This window comes from Papaver somniferum, chromosome 7, assembly GCF_003573695.1.
Source record: "Papaver somniferum cultivar HN1 chromosome 7, ASM357369v1, whole genome shotgun sequence".
Lineage (NCBI taxonomy): Eukaryota > Viridiplantae > Streptophyta > Magnoliopsida > Ranunculales > Papaveraceae > Papaver > Papaver somniferum.
Window position 1 is genome coordinate 116,849,445 of NC_039364.1, and position 21,533 is coordinate 116,870,977.

A 21,533-nucleotide genomic window follows, 5' to 3' on the forward strand; every position below is an offset into this window, starting at 1 on the left:
GGTACACTTCCTAAGCCAAGTTCTAGGGTTGAGGCCATCAAACTTAGGAAAATCAACTTTAAGCTTATGAGTGTGAATGAAATTAGAGTTCTCACCAGTAGCCCAGCTTCCAGTAGATTTGTATGGAAAACCTGGTTGAATCGGGGTTTCTAGAATTCCTCCTCCATTAGATGATCCCTCAATTCCTACAAGGCCTTTTTTGCTTCTGCCTTAAACAGATCCATCATAAAGGATAATAACAAGGGCGATGGTGTGTTTTGTTGTGTTTTGAGATCTTGAATTTCTTTAGCCAATGTTTCCATCTGCTTGGTTAAAGCTTCAAACTCAGTTCTAGTCACCATGGTGATCAAGGTCACTCAGAGTCGAGTGCTCTGATACCACTTGTAGTGATATACACTACAAACGGATCTCAAGCAGCTGGTTTCTGCCTTAGAAGATAAGAGACGGAGAAGAAGAAGAAAAAAGAGAAAGATGATTTAAATTAAAATTCTCATAAGTTCTCTTACAGCCACTCACTGAAATAAATGAACTAAACATCTGACCAACTCGTTTGAGACACGCGAGTACACTAACAACATTAGGTTTAACGTCTACAAATAATTAAACTAACGGCACCAGAGAAGATCTTCGGGGAACCCTCCTCGTACCACTAACTCAAGACAAGGTTATGACAAAATTGTACTTAATACATTTAATCATGAAAATGCTAAACCTGTATCTACTCCTTATGATCCCGCTTGTAACTTGAAAATGAACAAGGGTGAGGGAATTTCTCAACTCGGGTACTCTCGCGTTATTGGCAGTCTTATGTATTTGATGAACTATACAAGACCTGATATTTCCTACAGTGTGAGTAGATTGAGCAGGTACACTTGCAACCCTGGGAGGGATCACTGGAATGCTCTCTACAGAGATCTACGCTACCTGAGAGGCACTTCGAACTATTGCTTAATTTTTGGGAAGTATCCTGTTGTGCTAGAATGGTATTGTAATTCCAACCGGATATTAGACTCAGATGAGTGCAAATCCACTAGTGGGTACATCTTCACACTTGGAGGTGCGTCTGTGTCATGGAAGTCTTCCAAACAGACATGTATAGCTCTATCCACTATGAAGTCTGAGTTTATAGCCTTGGAGAAAGATGGAGAGGAAGCTGAATGGATACGAGCTTTCTTGGGAGGAATTCCACTCTGGCCCAAGCATGTGTCTTCAATCGCAATCCACTGTGACAGTCAAGCTGTTATTGGTTGCACAAGGAACAGTGTATACAACGTAAAGTCTATACATCTACAAAGAAGACACAAGACAGTGAAACAACTAATCTCTACTGGTATTATCTCTATAGAATTCGTAAATTCCAAAGATAATATTGCATATCCTTTGACGAAAGGCTTATCTATAGAGGTAGTTAGATCCACATCGAGGGGGATAGGACTTAAGCTCATAGAATAAATCACCATGAAGGATACTCAACCTTGTCAATGGATCTCCAAGATCAAGGTTCAATGAGACAACTAATTTATGGTGATATCGAGAAAGCACTATCTTTGTCCCTCCCTATGGTGTAACTGTGTGATAGTGCTACATGCATGAGTTAGGATGATCTGTTGAGATCTTAATGGGTTCCACGGCTTTGTTTAAAGCGAGGTGTGGCAGGACACTCTTAATGGACTCACCTATGTGGATTTTGGAAGTGGGGCCACTTCCTATGAGAATTTGAGTTGATTCTCTAGAGACATTCATTAAGTTCGGGATTTAGCCCACGACCAAAACGGGCACAACGGCAAGAGCTTGACAGCTTTCCTTTGAGACATCAAGTATGGTTGTTATTTCTGAATTGCATTCACTGTTGGTGGTTCAAGACATTGTGTTCACCGTTACAACAAGCAGTTCCGGTAACCTCTCACTAAGTTAAGGTTCAATCTCTAGGACACATTAGCCAAATTTTGATGTCTTCTGTTTTCTCGTGTTTTATCGATATGTTTTATCATTCATGTGGGGGATTGTTAGAAAAAACGGGTTTTGAAAAGCATGGACCATGACTTGATCCCTAGACCTATTGCCCACTAGTTGTTTTTTCATTTGAATAAATGAAACAATAGTCTCACATAGACTAAAATCTTAAGAGTTTTAGACTTAAATATCATGGGTTTTGCCTAAAGGGCATGGCCCTTTGGGTCTACACACTTTTGTGTGAGGAAGAAGACCTAAACTAGGGCAAGGTTGCCTTTCCCGTACACGCGGTGCTTCGCACCGAAGCACGCACGCCGCCGCCGCCGCCGTCCAGTCGGTCGGGACGGGTTTGGCCGGGCTCGGGTTCGGGTTGACAAAAGCAAAAGCTTTAACTGTTTTCTACACACCTGCTTTTCTGACAAAAGCAAAAAATGTTTTATGTACGCGTCAGAAAAATGATTTTTACTCAGCTTTTGTCAGTCACCCGTGAGAATCTTTTATTGTCAGTAACGGGTCAATTTTTAGTAGACTATAAAAGAAGTTCTCAACCCAATTTTGCAAGACAGATCACTTCCTCTCTTAAGTTTTCCATGCTACTGTTTTTGTTTTACTGTAACCATTTCACTTCTTCATACATCACTGCCAAGTTATTAGAGTACTCTCTTTGTATCCTGGAGGCATCTCGTCAACAGCTATAGCATCTACAAGAGGAGTAGCAGGCGATATTTCCTTTAGGTCAGCGTATTGAGGAGTGAAATCAGTAGTTGTATCCTGGAGGCATCTCGTCAACAACTATAGCATCTATAAGAGGAGTAGCAGGCGATATTGCCTTTAGGTCAACGTATCTCATACGTGCTTCTACTTTTTCCTGTTACATGTATCACTGCATCTCCCAGAATATCAATCAAGCGTCAGTTTGATCTAAGTATTTTTTTCTCAATTAATTAAGGTTGTTGTTACTACACCCAACAAAAAGAAGGTCAGGCACGTTAAACATGTAAATTACATATTATGCTGTAAAACATTTCTTGATAGATAATAAAATTACCAGCACATTGCAGGAAGAATTGCTCATAGCGAATTTTATGTACAGTAATTGGCAAGGCATGTGCTTTAATAATTTCATTCAAATTCTCAGGGTTTCCAAAATAACTGAGAATATATTACGAGCATACGTTATCCCTCCTTCATCTGCATTTCCTTTATAATAGCAAGTGCTTCACATCTTGTTTTCAACTCTTTGGCCGATCATGAGAGGAAGAAAGACACCAAATTCGAGTCTGAGAATCGGGCATTCAGTAAACTTGAATTTAAGTTAGTAGATTCTAGAACAACAATCTACCCAAATTTGAGCATCAGTATCTTCTTTATGGGAGCTTGAGGTCAACACTCTAAGACGAACAAACAGCTAGACTTCCCATACAAGACTATGTACAAATTACAAGGGGCAGTCAGCATCTTTGCCATTTATAAGTCATCAGACCATGTAATCATGTACAAAGAAAAGGGTATCAGGGATCACAAGAGGCAAAGAATTCATGTAGAGATAGAAACGTATGAGATTCTCCTTTGCAAGAGTTGTTGTGTCTACCACATCGTCGTTACTCGTAAGAACCCACAAGTCTTTTGAGGTTACTCTTTTTAAGCTACCACGACAAAAAGGGCAGGATTGAGATCGCAAATTCCTAGTCAAAGAAAACAAACAGCACAATTATGAGTCAGTGGGATGCAATTTCCCTCGTGGAAACAGATTAAACAGGAAATAGAACTAAAAATAAAGTCTTAGTTACCAATCATGGAAGCAGTTAAGGCAAAGGGAATGCCCACAGTTGGGTAAGACCATCCTAGTACAAGCTTCCATACAAATTCCACATTCATCATCCGTTTCAAGATCCTTGCTGATGATCCTTCTCCTCTCTTCGGCCCTTTTCTTTTCTGAGACATGTGTAAACCAACTCATCTTACATTTTTCCTCCAGTGCGGTTAAGTCGCCCTCTATTAGTTGAAGAGACGGATATATAACAGCTGCAAAAGAGTGTTTTCATTTAGAAAGCCAATATGACAGTTAAAGAAAAAAAACCATTGAGTATTTGAAAACTTGGCCTAAATATACTATAATCACATTACGAAGCAAGAGATAAATTGTAGTACAAACCATAGAATTCCCTAAGACTGGCTCTCCTTTCATGTGAAGATATAGTTGTTTTGCCGTCAACGTGTACCTGAAACAAATTTAAGAAGCTTAATTACAGGTTACTCACTTACAGAAATGTGGGAACAAGTAACATGCAATAGTAAGACATAACAAATTACCTTGTATATAAGTATGTTAAGAAGACCTAGGTAGTTTGGGAGGGTATCTGTACAACTACAATCCATCCATTCAATCAAAAATATAAACAATGGAGCAAGAGGATTGAAAGACAATCTCATTTGAAGACATTCTCCCCCATAATCTCTTGGAAGAGAAACTGCCCTGCAAAAAACCCATACACAAACTCAAAAATATCATCGGTTTCAGCCTCTTAAATACACAATCTAACTATGTTTTCTCAGAAATTAACACAATGAAATGGGGTTTTTCTTAAACCCCTCAAAAAAAAGGAAAAAAAAAGAAACATCTTTCTTGGTTTCTAATAAATAAAGCTAAAACTCCTACCGTAACCAATTCTTAACTGCTTCAATGACATGGGTTCTCATAATTTATGATTTGCTTTTGCAAAACAAAGACGACTTCAACAAAATATCATGAAAATAAAGTACAAATCATCAAAAGAAAAAAAGAAGAAGGTAGGATATATTGAAGAACTCCATGAACTTACAAAGCATTGGCATGTTGTATATCAGCTTCAAGAGCTTTGACAGATTCTCTGTAAGACAGTTTCTGCGAATGTTTTTGCATCATCTCTCCTCTTTCTATGTCCCTATGTTTTTGTGGAGTCAGAGGAACAAATTTGTTTAAGGGAATATGAAAAGCAAGGGAAAGTGGAAGTTCCTCCCGTTGAGAGATAGTATTAGAAAAAGGAGTCTTTTGGTGGGAAGTTACATTATTATGTAGTAGGACAGTTTTAGAGAGAGAAAGAGAGAAAGACACAAAACTTTTCCTTTTACCGGAGAGATTGCTTAGAAATGAAACTTGTATCAAACTTCAAGTCAAGAAAGGGATACCTTCATGATCTTCTAAAACAGTTTTATTTCTCTTCTTCTCTTCTTTGCTTATATCTATCCTTTTCCTTTGGCTTCATTTAATCAATTTCCTTAACTGAAGAATATTTATTTGTTTCTCTTCTCTTCTTTTTTTTTTTTTTTTTTTTTTTTGTGTTGCTAAAAGTCATTCAGTTTAATAATCTTTAGAGTATAGTATTCTTTGCATTACTAAAGCATAATGTTCGTGTTTGTATATGGACTAGAATATAACCCGTGCCGTAATGGCCCGGGCTTTAAGTTGTTGTTTTTGTTTTTTTTTGTGAAAATGGCCTTTAAAAATAGTTGTTATTTGCTATTTAACGTTTCTTTTAGGAAAATAGCCGTTTTCCAAACTGGATGCAAAATCTTTCCTTTGCTTTTTCTTTTGAGACTGGCGATGATTGCGAACCATTATACCTTGGAAGGTAGGAACCTTCATTGTACCAATTATCATTCAGTTTCTGCATCTATCACGCAGAACGCCAATTACCCTCAAAAGAGATGGTGCAATGGTAGATTTGATTTTCCTACTTCCAAAGCTAAACATCATTTTGTTGGCAAAAAGTGGATTAATTCCTGTGGAAACCACGAAACTTTATTTGAACAAAATGACTTACTCCGCACCAATTATGACAATCAGAAAGGCCAAAAAGTAAAATAAAATGAAAGTACATCGAAACGGGTTTGGTCATCAAATCTATTCGTACCAATTTTTGATCCAAAATCAAAATAAAAAACTCATCATACATGCTTAGACAACAAAAGTATATCAGAAATATCCATGATTTTCGACGAAAAGAATTGAACACATTAGAAAAGAAAGATAATTCTGTCGTAGAAGGATAGAACGCTTATAACTCTCATTCTTATTTTCCCCCTAATTCTATTTTAATGCATTTAACGAAATAGCCGACTTACAACTTCAATTACAAATGAAGCCATCCTTCGTATAAATCTTGTGGGTCTTTGTAATTGAAGGATAAGCGTGCATGGTCAAAGGATAAGCGTGCATGGTCATTTGTAATCGAAATAGACAAACAGTTGATAGCGCATGTGCGATTTCCTTAGCTGGGATGGAAACTTGTTTGTCTGCAATTAGAAAGTGAAAAGATAAGTGTGCGGAACAATGTGATGTGCAGAACAATCAACCATTCCAGACCCAATCTTGGATATGACGTAACCATTTGCTAATGCACAAACAGGTTCGCTGAAAGCTATACTCCTTCCAACTTCAAAGCCAGCACACACTCTTCAGCATTCTGAAATAACAATATGTTCTTTTGGTGAGCAGTGATTCTAGGCATACCGCCTCACTGAACAAATTAAAAACCGCCCACTCACGGAAAATGGGCCCTGCCGGCTGAGGAAATGCAGGGGTGCTGGTTTTGTGGGGCATACCTATGAGAGAGCGGTTTTTAATTTGTCTAAAATCTCGGTACGTATAAAATTTTTGTATGGTGAGATGGTAAGTTTTGACAAACATACAAATGAATAAGATTCTCGTATCTTTTTAAATACCTAGAAGAGAACATTTAGAACTAAACTTCTTGTTACCTTGGATGTCATCTCATCTAATTTTGGATAAGTAGTAATTTTCAATTATGTTATACGGGCATCGAATAAACTACCAAGAGCTTCCAGTGCTCACTTCTAAGGCCCAGAACTCAGAGAGAGGCGCTACATTACAGTAACAAATACAGTGATTTCAACACATAAATCATGTAAATGTTAGGATTCCAAATTTCCAAACGCACAGAACAAAGAAGAGTAAAACTTCAATCTAATACAAAGTCAACATAAGGCTTTTAAGGTACTACCTCGTGACATTCAAATGGCTTTTATGGTTGAGTCGGGTTAACCAACAATAGAAGAAGTACATGTACCTATAAAGAAGAGAGATTTCAAGTTGTCTAAACTGACAACTTAACATTTGTAAACTCAAACAACATGCTCCTGTCCATAATTTAAAAAAAAAACCAAATAAATCCCCACGAATTGTTAAAAACCTCACCTTAGAAACAAATTCACCAACTTTATTCTTACACGGTCTCTTGATCTTCCCATGATGACTACAAATTCAAACAAATACACAAACAAAACCTAGCTAGCATCACCAGTATACACGATTCAATTGGCTACACCTTATGAATCTCTTCATTCCCAAAAGTCGGATCAAAACAATATGCATGTGAGTGATGGGGAAAGTAATATTTTGAGAGATGTTAGATAAATATTTGAACAGGTACAATTCACAACCAAGAAAAGAAAAGAATTCAATAAGCAAATAAAAACTAAGCCCTAAATTCCAAGCACATGCTATAAGAAAAACTAATAAAATAAAAACATTTATGGATACATTTAGCAAGAACTCTATAATCCAGAATCAATAATGCCCTGAGGCGTTGAGTCTGAATTTAACAATGCATTTCCTATATGATAAATAAACACATTCTAAGGCTTACTTGTTAAATCTATATAGAGTCGAAAATAATTCTCGTGATGTCAATCTATATTGCAGAACTTAACAATAAAAATTGAAGAACCTGCGATTGGCCAGCAGATAAGTTATAAATGGCTGTTGCAGCTTGTACCTGGACGAGTAGTTATTTTTAGATGTTGGACTCGTTTATAAGAAACTGTTGGTCGTGACTACATAGACCAAATAAGAAAATAAGAAGAAGAAAAAAAAAACGATCATTGAAAAAAAAAAATGGACTACAGTTATTTTTATTTTTTTTTAATACGAAAGTGAGTTGCATTGATGATTAAATAGCTTTTTTATCTGCTTGAATATAGTCCTCAATACCCGTAGGATATGAGTTGTTCCAATCTGTTTTGACAGGAAACTCTATAGAGAACTTTGCAGCTACATGTGCTGCATTATTAACTGTTCTTTTAACAAAAGAACATGACCAAAACTCAAATTGTCCGAGTAAATAAATGCAATCTTCTATGATATTATTATTGGTCCAATGAATTGCTTTCCTGTGACCATTGACAACCATCACCACATTGTTACAGTCACCCTCAAAGTTGACTTCTTTTAGCTCTACTTCTTTTGCCCATTTGATTGCTTCTAGTAACGCTAGGGCTTCGGCTTGTTCTGCATCTACTGTTGTTGTGGGAATGCATCTAATTCCATGGAAGATTCCTGCAAAACCACACCAAATTAGACCAAGTCCAGTAATTCCTGCAAAACCACGCCAAATGGGCTATATTGAGACTTGTAGTTTTCCCGGTTTCTTTCTTATTAACATTATGAACATTGGATTGTGGGTGTCCAATATAGCCAAAATTTATACAATGGTCCTATGTCTTGTGCAAGATTCTTGAAAAAAAAATACAACACATTAATGGATACTCAAATTCAAGGGAATCAACCATTCGCCAATTCTGGTGCTTTGAGACGTCTGAAACACAATCTCTGCGACCAACTCATGGTTTAACTGCGTAATACATCTAGAATAATTGAAAATTCCATAAAAACAGAACCATACATTAATTTCAGCAAATTGAACCTTATACCTCTAGGCAAGGAAGAATACTACGAATAGAACCTTATACCTTCGAATTATGATTTCTCCAAATTTATCTTTCTCTAACGAAAAATTACAAATGAATCATAGTAATTTATTTTCTTTAGATTTTTAACAAAGTAAATGCACAATAAACCTGACCGTACCTAAGACATAAAAGCATATGATCCAAAAAATCATAAAACTACCGCAACAGGCTAGCCACAAAAACTTAAACAATACATCCATTTTAGAGGGGAGACACCGATTTTGCTACTTGAACAGCTCAATAACAGCTGAATGCCCGCGAATACTGACGTGTCAATGTTGTTTCGGAGAGAGACATCTTTTACTGTTAACACGTCACCGGTAATTAAAAACAAAAAAATTAAATAAGAAAAACCGTCGGATTTATCTAACGGGTAAAATGGATATTATAAAAATAAAATAGAAATGTGGCAACATGAAAGTCGGGTTCATCATCTTCCTAAAATAATGGTTTTTCCAGCAACAAAAAAATCGTTCTCTTTGAAGAAGCAAAATTTGTAGGGGTGTCTGCATCGAGTGGAAGGAAAGTGAACTATAAGCGTGTCTGCATCGAGTTTCTCAGATATTATTATGTCGGTAGTGGCCTTTATATATTCTGCATCAATGTAGTTTTTATTGTTGCATATTTGTAAGCAGAAAATCCCTTAAAATATATATAAATAGAAGCATTTTTAAGTTAAAGATGTCTGGAGTTGTTTTTTCAATCAATTTTTAATAGAAGATGCGTGGAGTTGTTTCCTGGGTAGGATGAATATATGGTGAAATTACAGTGGTTAGGCACAACTTTCACACAACTTAAAGAAAAAACATCTTCTCTAGAGAAGAGAATAAAGTTGTTAAGATGGGATTTAGAAGGAGAAATGAAGATAGAGATGTATTGCGTACATTATATACTTATCTTCTCAGATCTCAATGTTATCCGTCATAATATAGAAAGAAATTTCATCGCATCAAGTCCATAATTTCTCTAAGTTATCGGAAATAACAAATCTATGATAAGGAATCTCAACGATTCCCTGGAACACATCTTCTGATATTATTGAAACTTCGGTCCTCAAGAATTCATCCAGGACTTCAAATTTTGATTTTGTTGTGAAGAAGAACAAAAGGAAAAGATGTTACGAATGATGATTTTGCTGTGAAGAAGAACAAAAGAGAAAGAGATAGTTTTTGATATTCGATATTACCTGTTAGATAAATCCGACGATTGTCCTAATTTTAGTTTTATTTCTTAATTACCGGTGAAGTGTTAACGGGAAAAGATGTCTCTTTCCGAAACAACATTGACACATCAGCATTCACGGTCAATCAGTTGTTATTGTATTGTTTAAGTAGCAAAATCGGGGAGACGTTATTCATGTAACCATAAACTGTATTAAAGAACAACAACATCATACTCATAGAAGGAAAAAAAATGCCAAGTTCGAAGCAGTGAGCAAAATAAAATCAAGCATTAAGGTCACAAAATTCTGGAATGCTTATCATTCAGCAGAATGCAGATCCAAAGGATCGAACAAAGTACTTATCGGGATCAGGTTCTCCGTCCCAAACTTCATTGCAAATCTGCCAAGTATGAGTTTTCTACTGAAGGTGCAGAATTGGAAACACAAATCAAAACCCAATTTGTAGTTATGTAAAAGTCATAAACAAAATAAAGGGAAACCCCGTAAGAGGGTGGATTGACGCAAACACAATGAAAATCACATGCAAAATGAAATTAGAAAAAAAAAACTTTAAAATCATAACATTACCCATTCAAAAGAGAATAGAGAATACGTACCACCTTCGCCACCGTTAGGAAAACCACAACCGCAATGAAACAGTCTATTCATCAAATCACAATAATAAAATTTCACTACCGGAGAACACTAATTAAGAAATTAAAACCTCATTGAAAAAGAACAACCCTCTATTTAACAAAAAAAAAAAATCAATCCAAAACGATAGAGAATACCTTCAAAATGAACCCAAAACAATCACCCAGACTTTCCAATAACAAAAATAATCAAGATTTAGGGTATCTTTTATAGAACATTTGATTTTATTATTAATTTTTTATGCCGGTGTTATGTTCTGTGTTACGGATTAAAAGTTGGAACCCAGCTTATTTTCGAAAACTCTATAGCTACCATCATGGGAGTAACAGTTTTTAAGAATGATCCACGGATGAAGAAGTTGATTCTAAGATGTTGGATAAGGGCGTAAGAAGGGGATGGATTCTAAGCCACGATTTATCTCCTTCAGTTTTCTACATTTAGAATTTTTGAGAGCATTGGGAGTCGTTGATCACATTGAAACACGCGTGCATATCCGTCGGATTTGGACAAAACCATTTGTTTTTATAAGAAAGATAATCGAATAATAATTCACATTTTCCTTGCTAATTGTCATTAAGGTACCAATAAATCAAATATTGCCCGCACAATCTTGTAACTGATATAATTTTTGTTTGGTTCTAATGATTATTTCTTCGTCCAATCCGGTCAGCTAATGAATAATCATGTTTCCGGATTGAATTGCCCACTAATGTAATGGGTTATCTAAATTTATAAAAAGATGAAATTTATGCAAGAAATTGAGGAAAAGATGAAATTTACAGATTGTCCACTAATTAAGAACCCACAATTTGAGGATGGAAGATTTAATTGGAGGATGATAAAAAAATAGAGCTATCTAAAAGTTATTTTCAATACCCCTATCTATATGTTTTTTGTAATTCTTAGATTACCTCTGACTAATTATAGTTAGCCGTAATTTGTCAATTTTTAGTGTAAAGGAGAAAGTAGAAGGAGAAGTTTTGAGGGAAAAGGGATTGGGCGAAGATAAGTCATGCTCGTGAACAAACAGATGTTGTTGAATATTCGGGTCATCAATAAGGGACTTATGCTCAATCTTTAGCTAATGATAACAATTTACAATTACAACATTTTGTTGATGGGACAGACACTCTTATGTCCAAATATTAATGAGCATGAAGGTTGAAGTTAAGAATCAACCGAGAAAAGTAAACTAGCTGAACATACAAGTACTACAAAAACTCAGTTATAAGTATTAAATGCATTGAAATTTGATTATATTTTCTTGTATTCCCCATTTTTACACCTGAAAAACTCAGTTTTGGCGTGGTAAAAGTATGAATACCATACCAATAACGCACTATTCATCATGGCATTCATACTTCTACCATGCAACTATGAATATCCCCCAAATTAAAATTGCTTTGTCGGTTTCGTAATAAAACTATGCAGGAAGATAAGTTACTTTTCACCTACAAGAGAATATTCCATCGTATATACTGCCGGCATGAACTTCTACTAAAACATCAATGCTGACAGGTATTACAAATTGTACATGAAAAATAGGTACTCCCACAGTATACTGCCGGCGTTGAAAGTTAATTATCGAGCATGCCGATGGTCTATAATTATCAGTCGGCATGGTATTTTCTTAAACTACTATGTCGATAGTATCTACAAGTTCGCCAGAAATCTGAAATTTTTTCATTTAGTTTGCATAAATGACGGTATAGAAGCTATATGCCAATCATAAAACTTATAAGTATTAAAGTTTTCGCAAGATCTACAATCAACATTGTTGGTTTTCTATCGATCATGTCAGCAACTCTTTCTCGGTGTAGTTAATTAATGATCGAGCATGCCGACAACTTTTGTTTCGATATAAATATCTCTTCTCTTTTAATGTCGTCTTATAATTTATTTTCACTAATTTTTCTTTGTTTTGTTTCTTAGATTGTACTCTATCAGCCAACACCTGCAAAACCATTGGGTCTGGATACATCATAGTATTATAACGAATGATTTGGTAGGTTACCAAACTGTTTGATCACTTAGAATTATTACTTATTCTGAACTATACTTTGAGATTGCATATAATCTCTTGTTTTTCCTTATGCAGGGATCAACAAGTAAAAATGAGGCAACTAAGTGGGATGTAGAAACGGGTCTTTAAAATAAATGTGTGCTACTGAGGAACATTAAAGGTTCAAAGAATCGGTTTGATATGTTTTGCGAAAGAGGTGGGTCGTACGATAGGAACAACCACAAAATAAAGGATTATGTATATCCAAAGAAGACTAATACGAGGAATGATGGGTACTCCTTTAAGATTATATTCAATTTGAGAGGAAATGAATGGAAATATAGAGTATCGTTCGGTCGCCATAACCATCCGGATGCGGAGACTTTAGTTGGTCACTCCACGGTTGGAAAACTAAAACCTAATGTATTCGAGGAAGTAAAGAGATTGGACAAAACACGTACCACACCAAGTCAAATGCTCAACGACATCAAGGCAAAGGATCAAAGTGAGACATGAAAATATCTAAAGATATTTTACATTCTCATGATACAACAATATGTATATTAAATACACAACTAGAATCATCGATGGGAGAATCTCGTCTTAAAATATATTAACAAACACAAATATGTTCAACCTAATGCGTTGTGAATTTTAGTCACATGTGGGTGGCTATTATTTTATATGTATAGAAAATATATAGATAACATCAATGCTTGTTTAAACGTGTGAACCAAAATTACTTATGAGCAGCGTTGTTCTAATCGTTAAAATCAAAATAAAAAGACTCAAAATACATACAACACTTATAACATAATAGTTTGGTATCACTGTAGTGATAACTAAACAATACAACAAACTTGTAAAATTGAAAATGCCAAATTTATTTTCCCTTTGATGTAGCATAGTCTCACTTAATGCTATGAACAAACTTAATAGACCATAAATTTAGTCGATTGTAAACAGTTGTGAGTAGTCTTAAAATATTAATCACAAACATTTATTAAAAAACTTGGTATACATAAATTATGAAAAGAACACCTCTTAATTGAAAACTATTCAAATGTGATGAACCTTTCATAACCCAAAATATGGCATTGTGCAATAATGACTGAATAATGAAGGTTCGCTGAAGAAAACTCTTTAATGCGTCGCCAATTTAAATTGATACTAGTGTTAAGAATCACAATAATAAAGGTTATCTTAAATACAAAAGAAATCTTGGCTAAGTTGGGCTAGATAAAGAGCAGCCGAGATTTTTTTAGGAAGGAGATAAATCTACGGTAGTGGTTTGTTCAACTTAAATACTATAGGTGCTTTATTAATTAGTGGCTCACTAATTTCTCATAATAAATGATTTATTAATTTTTCTCATTATAAAGTGTTTTCTTAATTAATTAGTGTTTCACTAATTGCTCATAATAAATGATTATTAATTTTTCATTTATAAATGTCCCCTTAATTAATTTAAGAAACATTTATTTCGATGTGTTTTGTGTCCTTTCTGCAAGAAGGAAGATGAGTATGCAGATCATTTATTTTTGCATTATTCATATGCATTTGAGGTTTGGGGTCATTTTCTGAACGCTGTTAACATCTCATAGGTTTGTCCTTCCACTGTGCTAAGTATGTTTGAGTCTTGGAAATTTAACAAACTTAAAGGAAGATGAAAGAAAATTTGGTGGAAGATAATTTATTACGTGGCATTTATGGAAGGAAAGAGGCAGTAGAGTTTATGGTGGTAGACACAAAGAGGTTAAAGATATTTGTCTTTTGATAAAGCAAACCATTCTTCTGTGATTTCATGATACTGATGTTTTTAGAGGTTATACTGTTAACCAAATTTTGTTTAATTGGGACACTATTCTTCACAGTTAGATGATGTGTTGAATATTCCTAGGCTTGTAACTTTTTTAATTTTCCTTGTTAATATAATCTTTTTTCTTTAAATATATATATATATATATATATATATATATATCCATTATTAAATAATTTTGATAAAAATGAAAATAATATCAATAGACATTTGTGGCGGTAATGGAAACGGTGACAGTTCTTATAAAATGGTGGAGGCGGAAACATTAGTGATGGTCAGGGGCGGAGTCAGGCCCATTTGTAATTATTTTTAGTTTTTTTTATCATAAAATGGTTACAAAGTCCATTTTGCACCCATATCCGACTTTCCAAGAGTTTCTGCTCCCACTTTCTCAAAATTCTGGCTACGCCCCTGGTGGTGGTGGTGGAAGAATAAGTAGTGGCGGTGGGTGCTGGTGAGTAATGTTGGATAATATTAGGTTTGTGTCGTTAAATACGAATAACATTGTATTATGAAAGATGTGGTTGGTTGTTTTTGGCACGATTGATAAAGGCAAGTACCATATATTTCAGGGATAAGGTTAAATCGTATAGGACAAAATGTTTATGATGGCTGGATCATCCAAATGGTACCCCTGCTATCTTTGATACTATAACATATAATGTTAAAATAAAATTGATTGCAATACAAAAGATAATATCACATGGGAAAAAATATAATGAAACAAATTAATTGGCGACGTTTTGTTCTATCCAAACCTCACACATGGCGTTTGTGATTGAAAATTAGAATTACGTCCAACAACCTACAAGGCTGGGTGGCAGTGGAAGAGTTAGAAATTGACATTGAGGGGGCTATTTTTTTCAAAAGAAACATGTAAACTTTGGTGGAAATTTCCCAAAATGTAGACGGGAAAAGTTTTATTTATAAGATAAAATTAAAGATTTTTATGTACGTAGTTATTAGAATTTTAAGGGGGTTAGAACCAGGTTAGTCAACTGTTGGCTCTGCCACGGGGTGGTGGTAGAGAAAAAAAAGTGGTATCATACGGTTTTGTGATGGTGGTGGGTTTTGGTGAATAATAACTTACTGTGTTAATTTCTTAACTCCATAAAACATGTAACATTGTAAAGTGAAAAGATGAGGGTACCCAAATACACCACAATTTTTTATTTATCAACCTATAAGTCTTCTTTCGAATGTAATCGTCTATGGACAGAGTCGAGACAATACGATAATTTGGTTCACACTTCGTGTGATCGTCTATGGATACGAGATCGAGACAATACAACAACAAGATCACTTGTATGATTGACTATGGATACAAGATCGAGACGATACGACAACAAAGTGTGTACTTGATAATAGGTTCGGAAATAATCGAAACTTTATAAGATCAATATCAAGTATTACGGAGTTAACGTACTTGTGTATTTTACTTAATTATAATAACAATTATAATGCGAAAAATAATGTAAAATACACAGCAAGATTTTGTTAACGAGGAAACCGCAAATACATAAAAACCCTGGGACCTAGTCCAGTTTTGAATACTCTCATAATGAAAACGCTATACAAAATCAAATACCAACTTCGTATAGTTGATACCAAGCAGACTACCCATAGATACTTAGTTCCCTCAGTATCCTTGCGCCTTCGACTTCTAGAGTGACGCACGTGAATAGAAAGTCCTTGGATCGTATTCGAAACAACAAAGGAAGAATCTGTTTGGTAACCACTCTAATCAATCTTGCTAGAATATACTATTGAGTTGTTGATAAAGGCTCTTATGCTTAATCTAATAAACTCCTCTGTCTGGTTAGATCAATCTATCCAATAACTACTGAGATAAGTTTAGATACGCAATCAATCAGTATAGATCTCAACGACAAACTATAAAGTGATGCCGATCTCACGCAAATAATCAATCAGATCTATCAAAGATAAACTGATTCTAGTTGGATCCTATCCGATCAAGGTTTGTGCACTAAATCCACAAGGTACAAAAACTATTAAGAATTCTTTTTCGTCTTCAAATCTTCTATTTCTTCAAATACCTGCACAACAACACTTGAATCCTCTTGTGATCAATCACTCACAGAATGGAGTCTATTAACAATGGATTATCACAAGATGATCTAACAACAGTTCTAAAGATCTCGTCGATACTTTGATCTAGTCTGAGTGAATCTTATATCAGAAAAGATTTTCAAGAATAAACAAACTAGGTGCAATCAAAGTTTCAACAACCGTTAGTCAATCAAATCAATAATCGAAAACTACAATAACAATGCAATTATCTAGTTTCCCACCAATGGTAATCGTAGAGCTTCTTGATCCCACATAAGTCTTTAAACGAGCGGTTGTAAGAGATTTCACTTATTAGGATACTTTCCTCTACGAATAGACGGCTCCACCAGAAACAACAAGAAATGAAGTTTGCCTGACTCTTAGGATAGTTTGTTAGAAGTGCAAACTTAGGTACTTATAGACCAAGGTTGTTTAGACACCAAGGAATTTCCAAAGCCGAAAATATTCTTAAGATATGCAATGAATGCCCAAATTCGGTTTTCCTAATTCCAAGATATGCAGTCCAATATATTGAATAATCAACATGACTTTCGTCACGAGTAAAGATGAACTTGGCCAAAGAGGAAGCTTACCAACACATATTTCGAGAAATAGATATGCGAGATAAACTCGGCTCGAAATAGCAAATGTGTATAATCGAAGTCTATATGGCAATACGACTTTTGTCTCAAGATAGGAGATAGAATATATAGACTTTTGAGTGATAGATAAGTTCAAGTCTCCACATACCTTTTTGTCGATGAAGATCCACCAGTTCCTTGAGTAGTTCTTCGTCTTTGCATGATGAACGCCGTGGAGTCTAGATCTCAACTACACTTACTATCCTAGTCCGATACTTAGCTATGAGTAGACTAGAAATCAAGACTTATCGTTTTGGCAACTAAACTTGACAAACAAGCTTGAGATAGCAACAGTTGCGAGTTCGACCGAGTAGTGCTCTAACAATCTCCCCCTTTGTCAATTTTAGTGACAAAACTATCAATACATATGGAATACAAAATAAATAAACTTTGCAGCTTCTCATCCACATGTTTGATCTCCTTGGTTCTTCAACATTACTCGAAATCTTCATCACTTCCAAGTACTCCAATGATTCCAAAGATATTCAATTCAGCATCATCGTTGTTGAAGATCCGTAGCCATAAAAATGAGAAAACAAAAGCTCTCAATCATTGTTACACAGTGTCATAGTATTATTACACAACATCAAAGTTCAATTGTATCACAACTTCGACAACAATACTATGGTGATATGTATCACTCCCCCTTAGTCAATACTTCATCTCACATAAAAACCACTCCCTCTTACATAATGATCCGAAAACCATATGTATTTGTAGTGTGAACTACACATTAGTTCTCCCCCTTTTTGTCAATAAAATTGGCAAAGGTACGAAAACTAGTGGGATCCTAATGAAATTTCCATAGAGACACTTCATGACCAAAAGAAAGTACATATCAATTTTTTAGATGGAATCATATAGCCGAAACTAAATGCATTCATCAAGGAGTTTATAAAGATACAAGATAACCCCTATAATATTCCACAGCCGAACTCCCCACAAAGATTTGGCAATTAAGCACAAGTTCAATTAAGAAATCTCCCCCATAAAATGTCATTCCCGAAAGAACAACAAGAGCGACCTTACTTTCACAAGAAAATAAGGATTTCTTTGGACATTAACAAATCACATAAGAATATTAATTTGTATCCAAAAATCTCAATTAAATTAACCACAAGAGAACCCATGATTAATTCAAGCGGAAATGCTCACATAAGAGAACTTACGGAGCCGCACAATATATACATAAAAAATATGGATCAGGGAAGATCAATACTGCGGAATAAACAAAGATTCATTCTATTCTTCATCACTATTTTCACAATGACATATAATAGACTTAATCTTTTTAAACAAAAGCTCATCTTATCTTCCATCAATCTTTTCATAATGACATAATAGGCTTATCTTTTGTTTGTCAAAAGTTCATTCAATCTTTTATCAATACTTGCATATCGACATATGAAGGACTTAACTTTTGACCACGTATGGGACAATCATAGTTCACGGACGCAAACACACATATATCATAACAAGTTGCAATATATAAAACCATAAAGACTAATACTGCAAAATCATCTTCCAAACAATCTTTAGAATTTAAATAAACAAATCTAAAAACATTGCAAGATGAAAACGTTGGACATAGCTATGTGTAATCACAATAATGGCTATTCCAAACCCTAGTTATCCTTCTTAAAAACACAAGAATAAATTCTCATAAGAAGTTTCCTAGACAAAATCAAAACATCTCTTAGAGAACATACTTCGAAAAACATTAAACATGACCAGCAACCAGAGATTGAACATGGACGAGCTCATCAGTTGCTTTCTTCAGTTCGCTTTTCAGAAATTCAAGATTCCTTGTTGCAATTCCAAGTTGTTCATGAACGACCTCAAAATCTCAAAGAAGATTTCCTAGCAGTTGTGATGATATCAGAACGGGTAGTTTGTTTTCATGATCAACAACATGATAGCAGGTTATGAAAACAGGGTTCTCGTGAAACTCGATAGTCTTTCCCTTCTCAACATTATCTTCCTTGTTCCATCCATCCATTGTGCACAGAAAATCTTTTCAGGTGAACTTTTTGACGTTACAAAACGTGTATGTATCAAAGAGGAGCATGATATATATATATATATATATATATATATATATATATATAAGTGTTTCATAGGAAACCCGAGTGTTACTCGTATATGTTCCGTGTTGGTCAAGTATACGTGCACTTATGATTACAAACTTGGTACAAGACCAAGAGAGTAATGGAGCCAAATTTATAAGAAGTCTTCAAAAAATCAACAACCATTCTAAACAAATTGATGACATTCTTAGTTCAAAAGAACATAAGATAATTGTTGATAAGCAACAACTGATTGGTCAATGCAAAAAAAAAAAAAAAAACCTTCAAGGCAATCAACAAGGAATTATTCTCCAGGGTGGACGATCAAAAACATTACATCATGTAAAGTACTGGAGCAAGGCTCAACAGTTTTATGATCATCATTACGTAAAGAAAATATAATGAAAAGTACAATATAACAACGACTACTTTCTCAAGACAAAAAAAAAAATCTTCTTGAGAATTATGAGCATCCTTCCACAATTACAAGAAGGATGATATATTGAGTAGTCAAGTTGTATTTTGATGAGCATTTTTCTCATCAAGAATATTGAATTCTTATCTCTTTCCTTCATGAATATTTTCATAAAAATCACTAGGATTAGTCGAAAGAGATTTAATCAGAGGAGAACAAGGGATACCTGAACCTGCTGCTTTCCTTGCCTTTTTAATGCTCCGTTTGAGTCTGTTTATGCTGGTCTTGAGCTCCGAGACTCGATTATTGATATGAATGAAATCTGGAGCAGACACCTTGGGTTCAAAGTGTTCTTCAGAGATAGTAAAGGAATTTGAACCTTTTTTCCTTCTCTTATGCCTTTTTCTCTTCTCAAAGTAATTTAAGGAGTCAGTTGTCCATCTGACGTTCTTTCTTCTGCAATTGTAGGCATTTTTTTGTCTCAAAATCATAATCTAGAAATGACTCATCATAGTATTTATCTTGATTGCAGACACTGCCTTTTACTCCAGCAAGATGAGAGACAGGTTTAATTACTTCTTTAGACATCCATGCAAGAATGTTGTGAAATTTTTTATTCCTCAGTCGAAAACGACATCTCTGTTTAAGATGTCCTTTATTTCTACAATAATAGCAGTCAAAGGAATTGTTCTTGAGTGTTCTCACGCGAGTTGAATTCGAAGGTGCACAATCCTTGTTCCTAAGAACGTCAGCTGCTGGAAAAGTTTTTTCACATGAAGAGTTGTCATTAGAATGAACAAAATTGATCTTACTAGTACTTGGAGTGTCTATGCCCTTATAGCCCATACCACATGTATCACGATGTTCTTTACATGCTCCAAGCATAGAAGATAATTTTGTAGAGCTAGAATTGAATCTTTTCAGATTCTCTTCCAGTTATTTTACCTTATCAAGGGCAGCAGCGAGATCAGGCTCAAAATATTTTCTCTGGCGATAAAACTGAGTTCTTTGTCATTAAAACATTTTTGCTGGGAGTCATATCTTGCTTCTGATTATGCAAGTCTTTCTTTCAACACAAAGAGATTTCAAAGAATATTATCACATGCGGACCTTTTTGAGCGTATATCTTCTTTTCGATCTTTAACAGTAGATTGTAATAGTTTATACCCACAATCATAACCTTTAAAGAGTTTTTTCATCTTTCTGTTTTCTTGACAGAGAGGTGCCAAATATTTACCCAAGCAAGCTGTTGACTGCTTTTCTTTAAAAGCATGGTCAAAGAGATTGATATGTTGAGAGACTTCCTCATCAATATTTTGTCCTTCTTCTGAATCACTCTCATCTGAAATATCATCCAACTGTTCATCAAGACACGTTTCCCAGTTGAAGGCAGATTCAGTCAAAGAAGCAGATACAGGAGATTTCTTAGATATCTCAGGATTTTGAAACACCTCAGGAGAACTCTGAACTGATGTTGCGCTATCAGAGAGATTACTGTTGTCCATATAGTCAGATCGCTACAAACACGGACTTATTAGGTCTTTAAACGTGTTTGCCCGGTCTGATACCAATTGAAAAAGCGGGGGTCTTACAACCTCACCCAATATTTTTCTTAGTAGTCTGTATGGACTAACTCCAATATACTTTTAAGAGAATCAACTAGACATTCAGACTCAATCTTAATAAAAAGTATATAAAAGAGTTATATCTCGATTTCTCGATTCAATCCTCACTCAAACAAATACAAATCTGCGATCCTGATTGAATACAAGAGAAATAACTTGAATGGTATCAAACACCAATGTTCAAGGATCAATCAATTTCAATCAACAACCAAAAATTGGATTTACCAATTGATCAATTCAACGCACAACCTATGATATTTCAATTATATAACAAAATATAATGCGGAAAAGAAATAACACAGACATCATAAGTTTTGTTCACGAGGAAACCGCAAATGCAGAAAAACCCCGGGACCTAGTTGTTGATGGTGGATTT

General features: G+C 34.9%; 2 protein-coding genes across 4 annotated transcripts; both read right to left on the reverse strand.

Moving 5' to 3' along the window:
• Window positions 1-2,938: 2,938 nt before the first annotated feature.
• On the reverse strand, window positions 2,939-5,098 carry LOC113292924 (E3 ubiquitin-protein ligase AIRP2-like). 2 transcript variants are annotated; one of them, XM_026541733.1, is made up of 5 exons: window positions 4,776-5,098; window positions 4,267-4,429; window positions 4,109-4,175; window positions 3,744-3,978; window positions 2,939-3,638 (listed from the first exon to the last, which is right to left on the reverse strand). In XM_026541733.1, exons 1-5 carry the CDS (start codon window positions 4,856-4,858, stop codon window positions 3,431-3,433), a joined length of 756 nt encoding a protein of 251 aa, XP_026397518.1. In that variant the 5' UTR covers window positions 4,859-5,098; the 3' UTR covers window positions 2,939-3,430. The 2 variants fall into 2 exon arrangements, with proteins under 2 accessions (XP_026397518.1, XP_026397519.1); XM_026541734.1 differs by having other exon boundaries at window positions 4,267-4,424; window positions 4,776-4,873.
• A 2,762-nt stretch (window positions 5,099-7,860) lies between these two features.
• LOC113292926 lies at window positions 7,861-11,144 on the reverse strand. 2 transcript variants are annotated; one of them, XR_003331950.1, is made up of 3 exons: window positions 10,657-11,143; window positions 10,483-10,526; window positions 7,861-8,290 (listed from the first exon to the last, which is right to left on the reverse strand). XR_003331950.1 is itself a non-coding variant. In XM_026541735.1 (3 exons), the coding sequence occupies exons 2-3, from the start codon at window positions 10,455-10,457 to the stop codon at window positions 7,905-7,907; spliced, it is 390 nt and encodes a 129-aa protein (XP_026397520.1). In that variant the 5' UTR covers window positions 10,458-10,526; window positions 10,657-11,144; the 3' UTR covers window positions 7,861-7,904. The 2 variants fall into 2 exon arrangements, 1 of the variants encoding a protein (XP_026397520.1); XM_026541735.1 differs by having other exon boundaries at window positions 10,454-10,526; window positions 10,657-11,144.
• Between the last annotated feature and the right edge of the window lie 10,389 nt (window positions 11,145-21,533).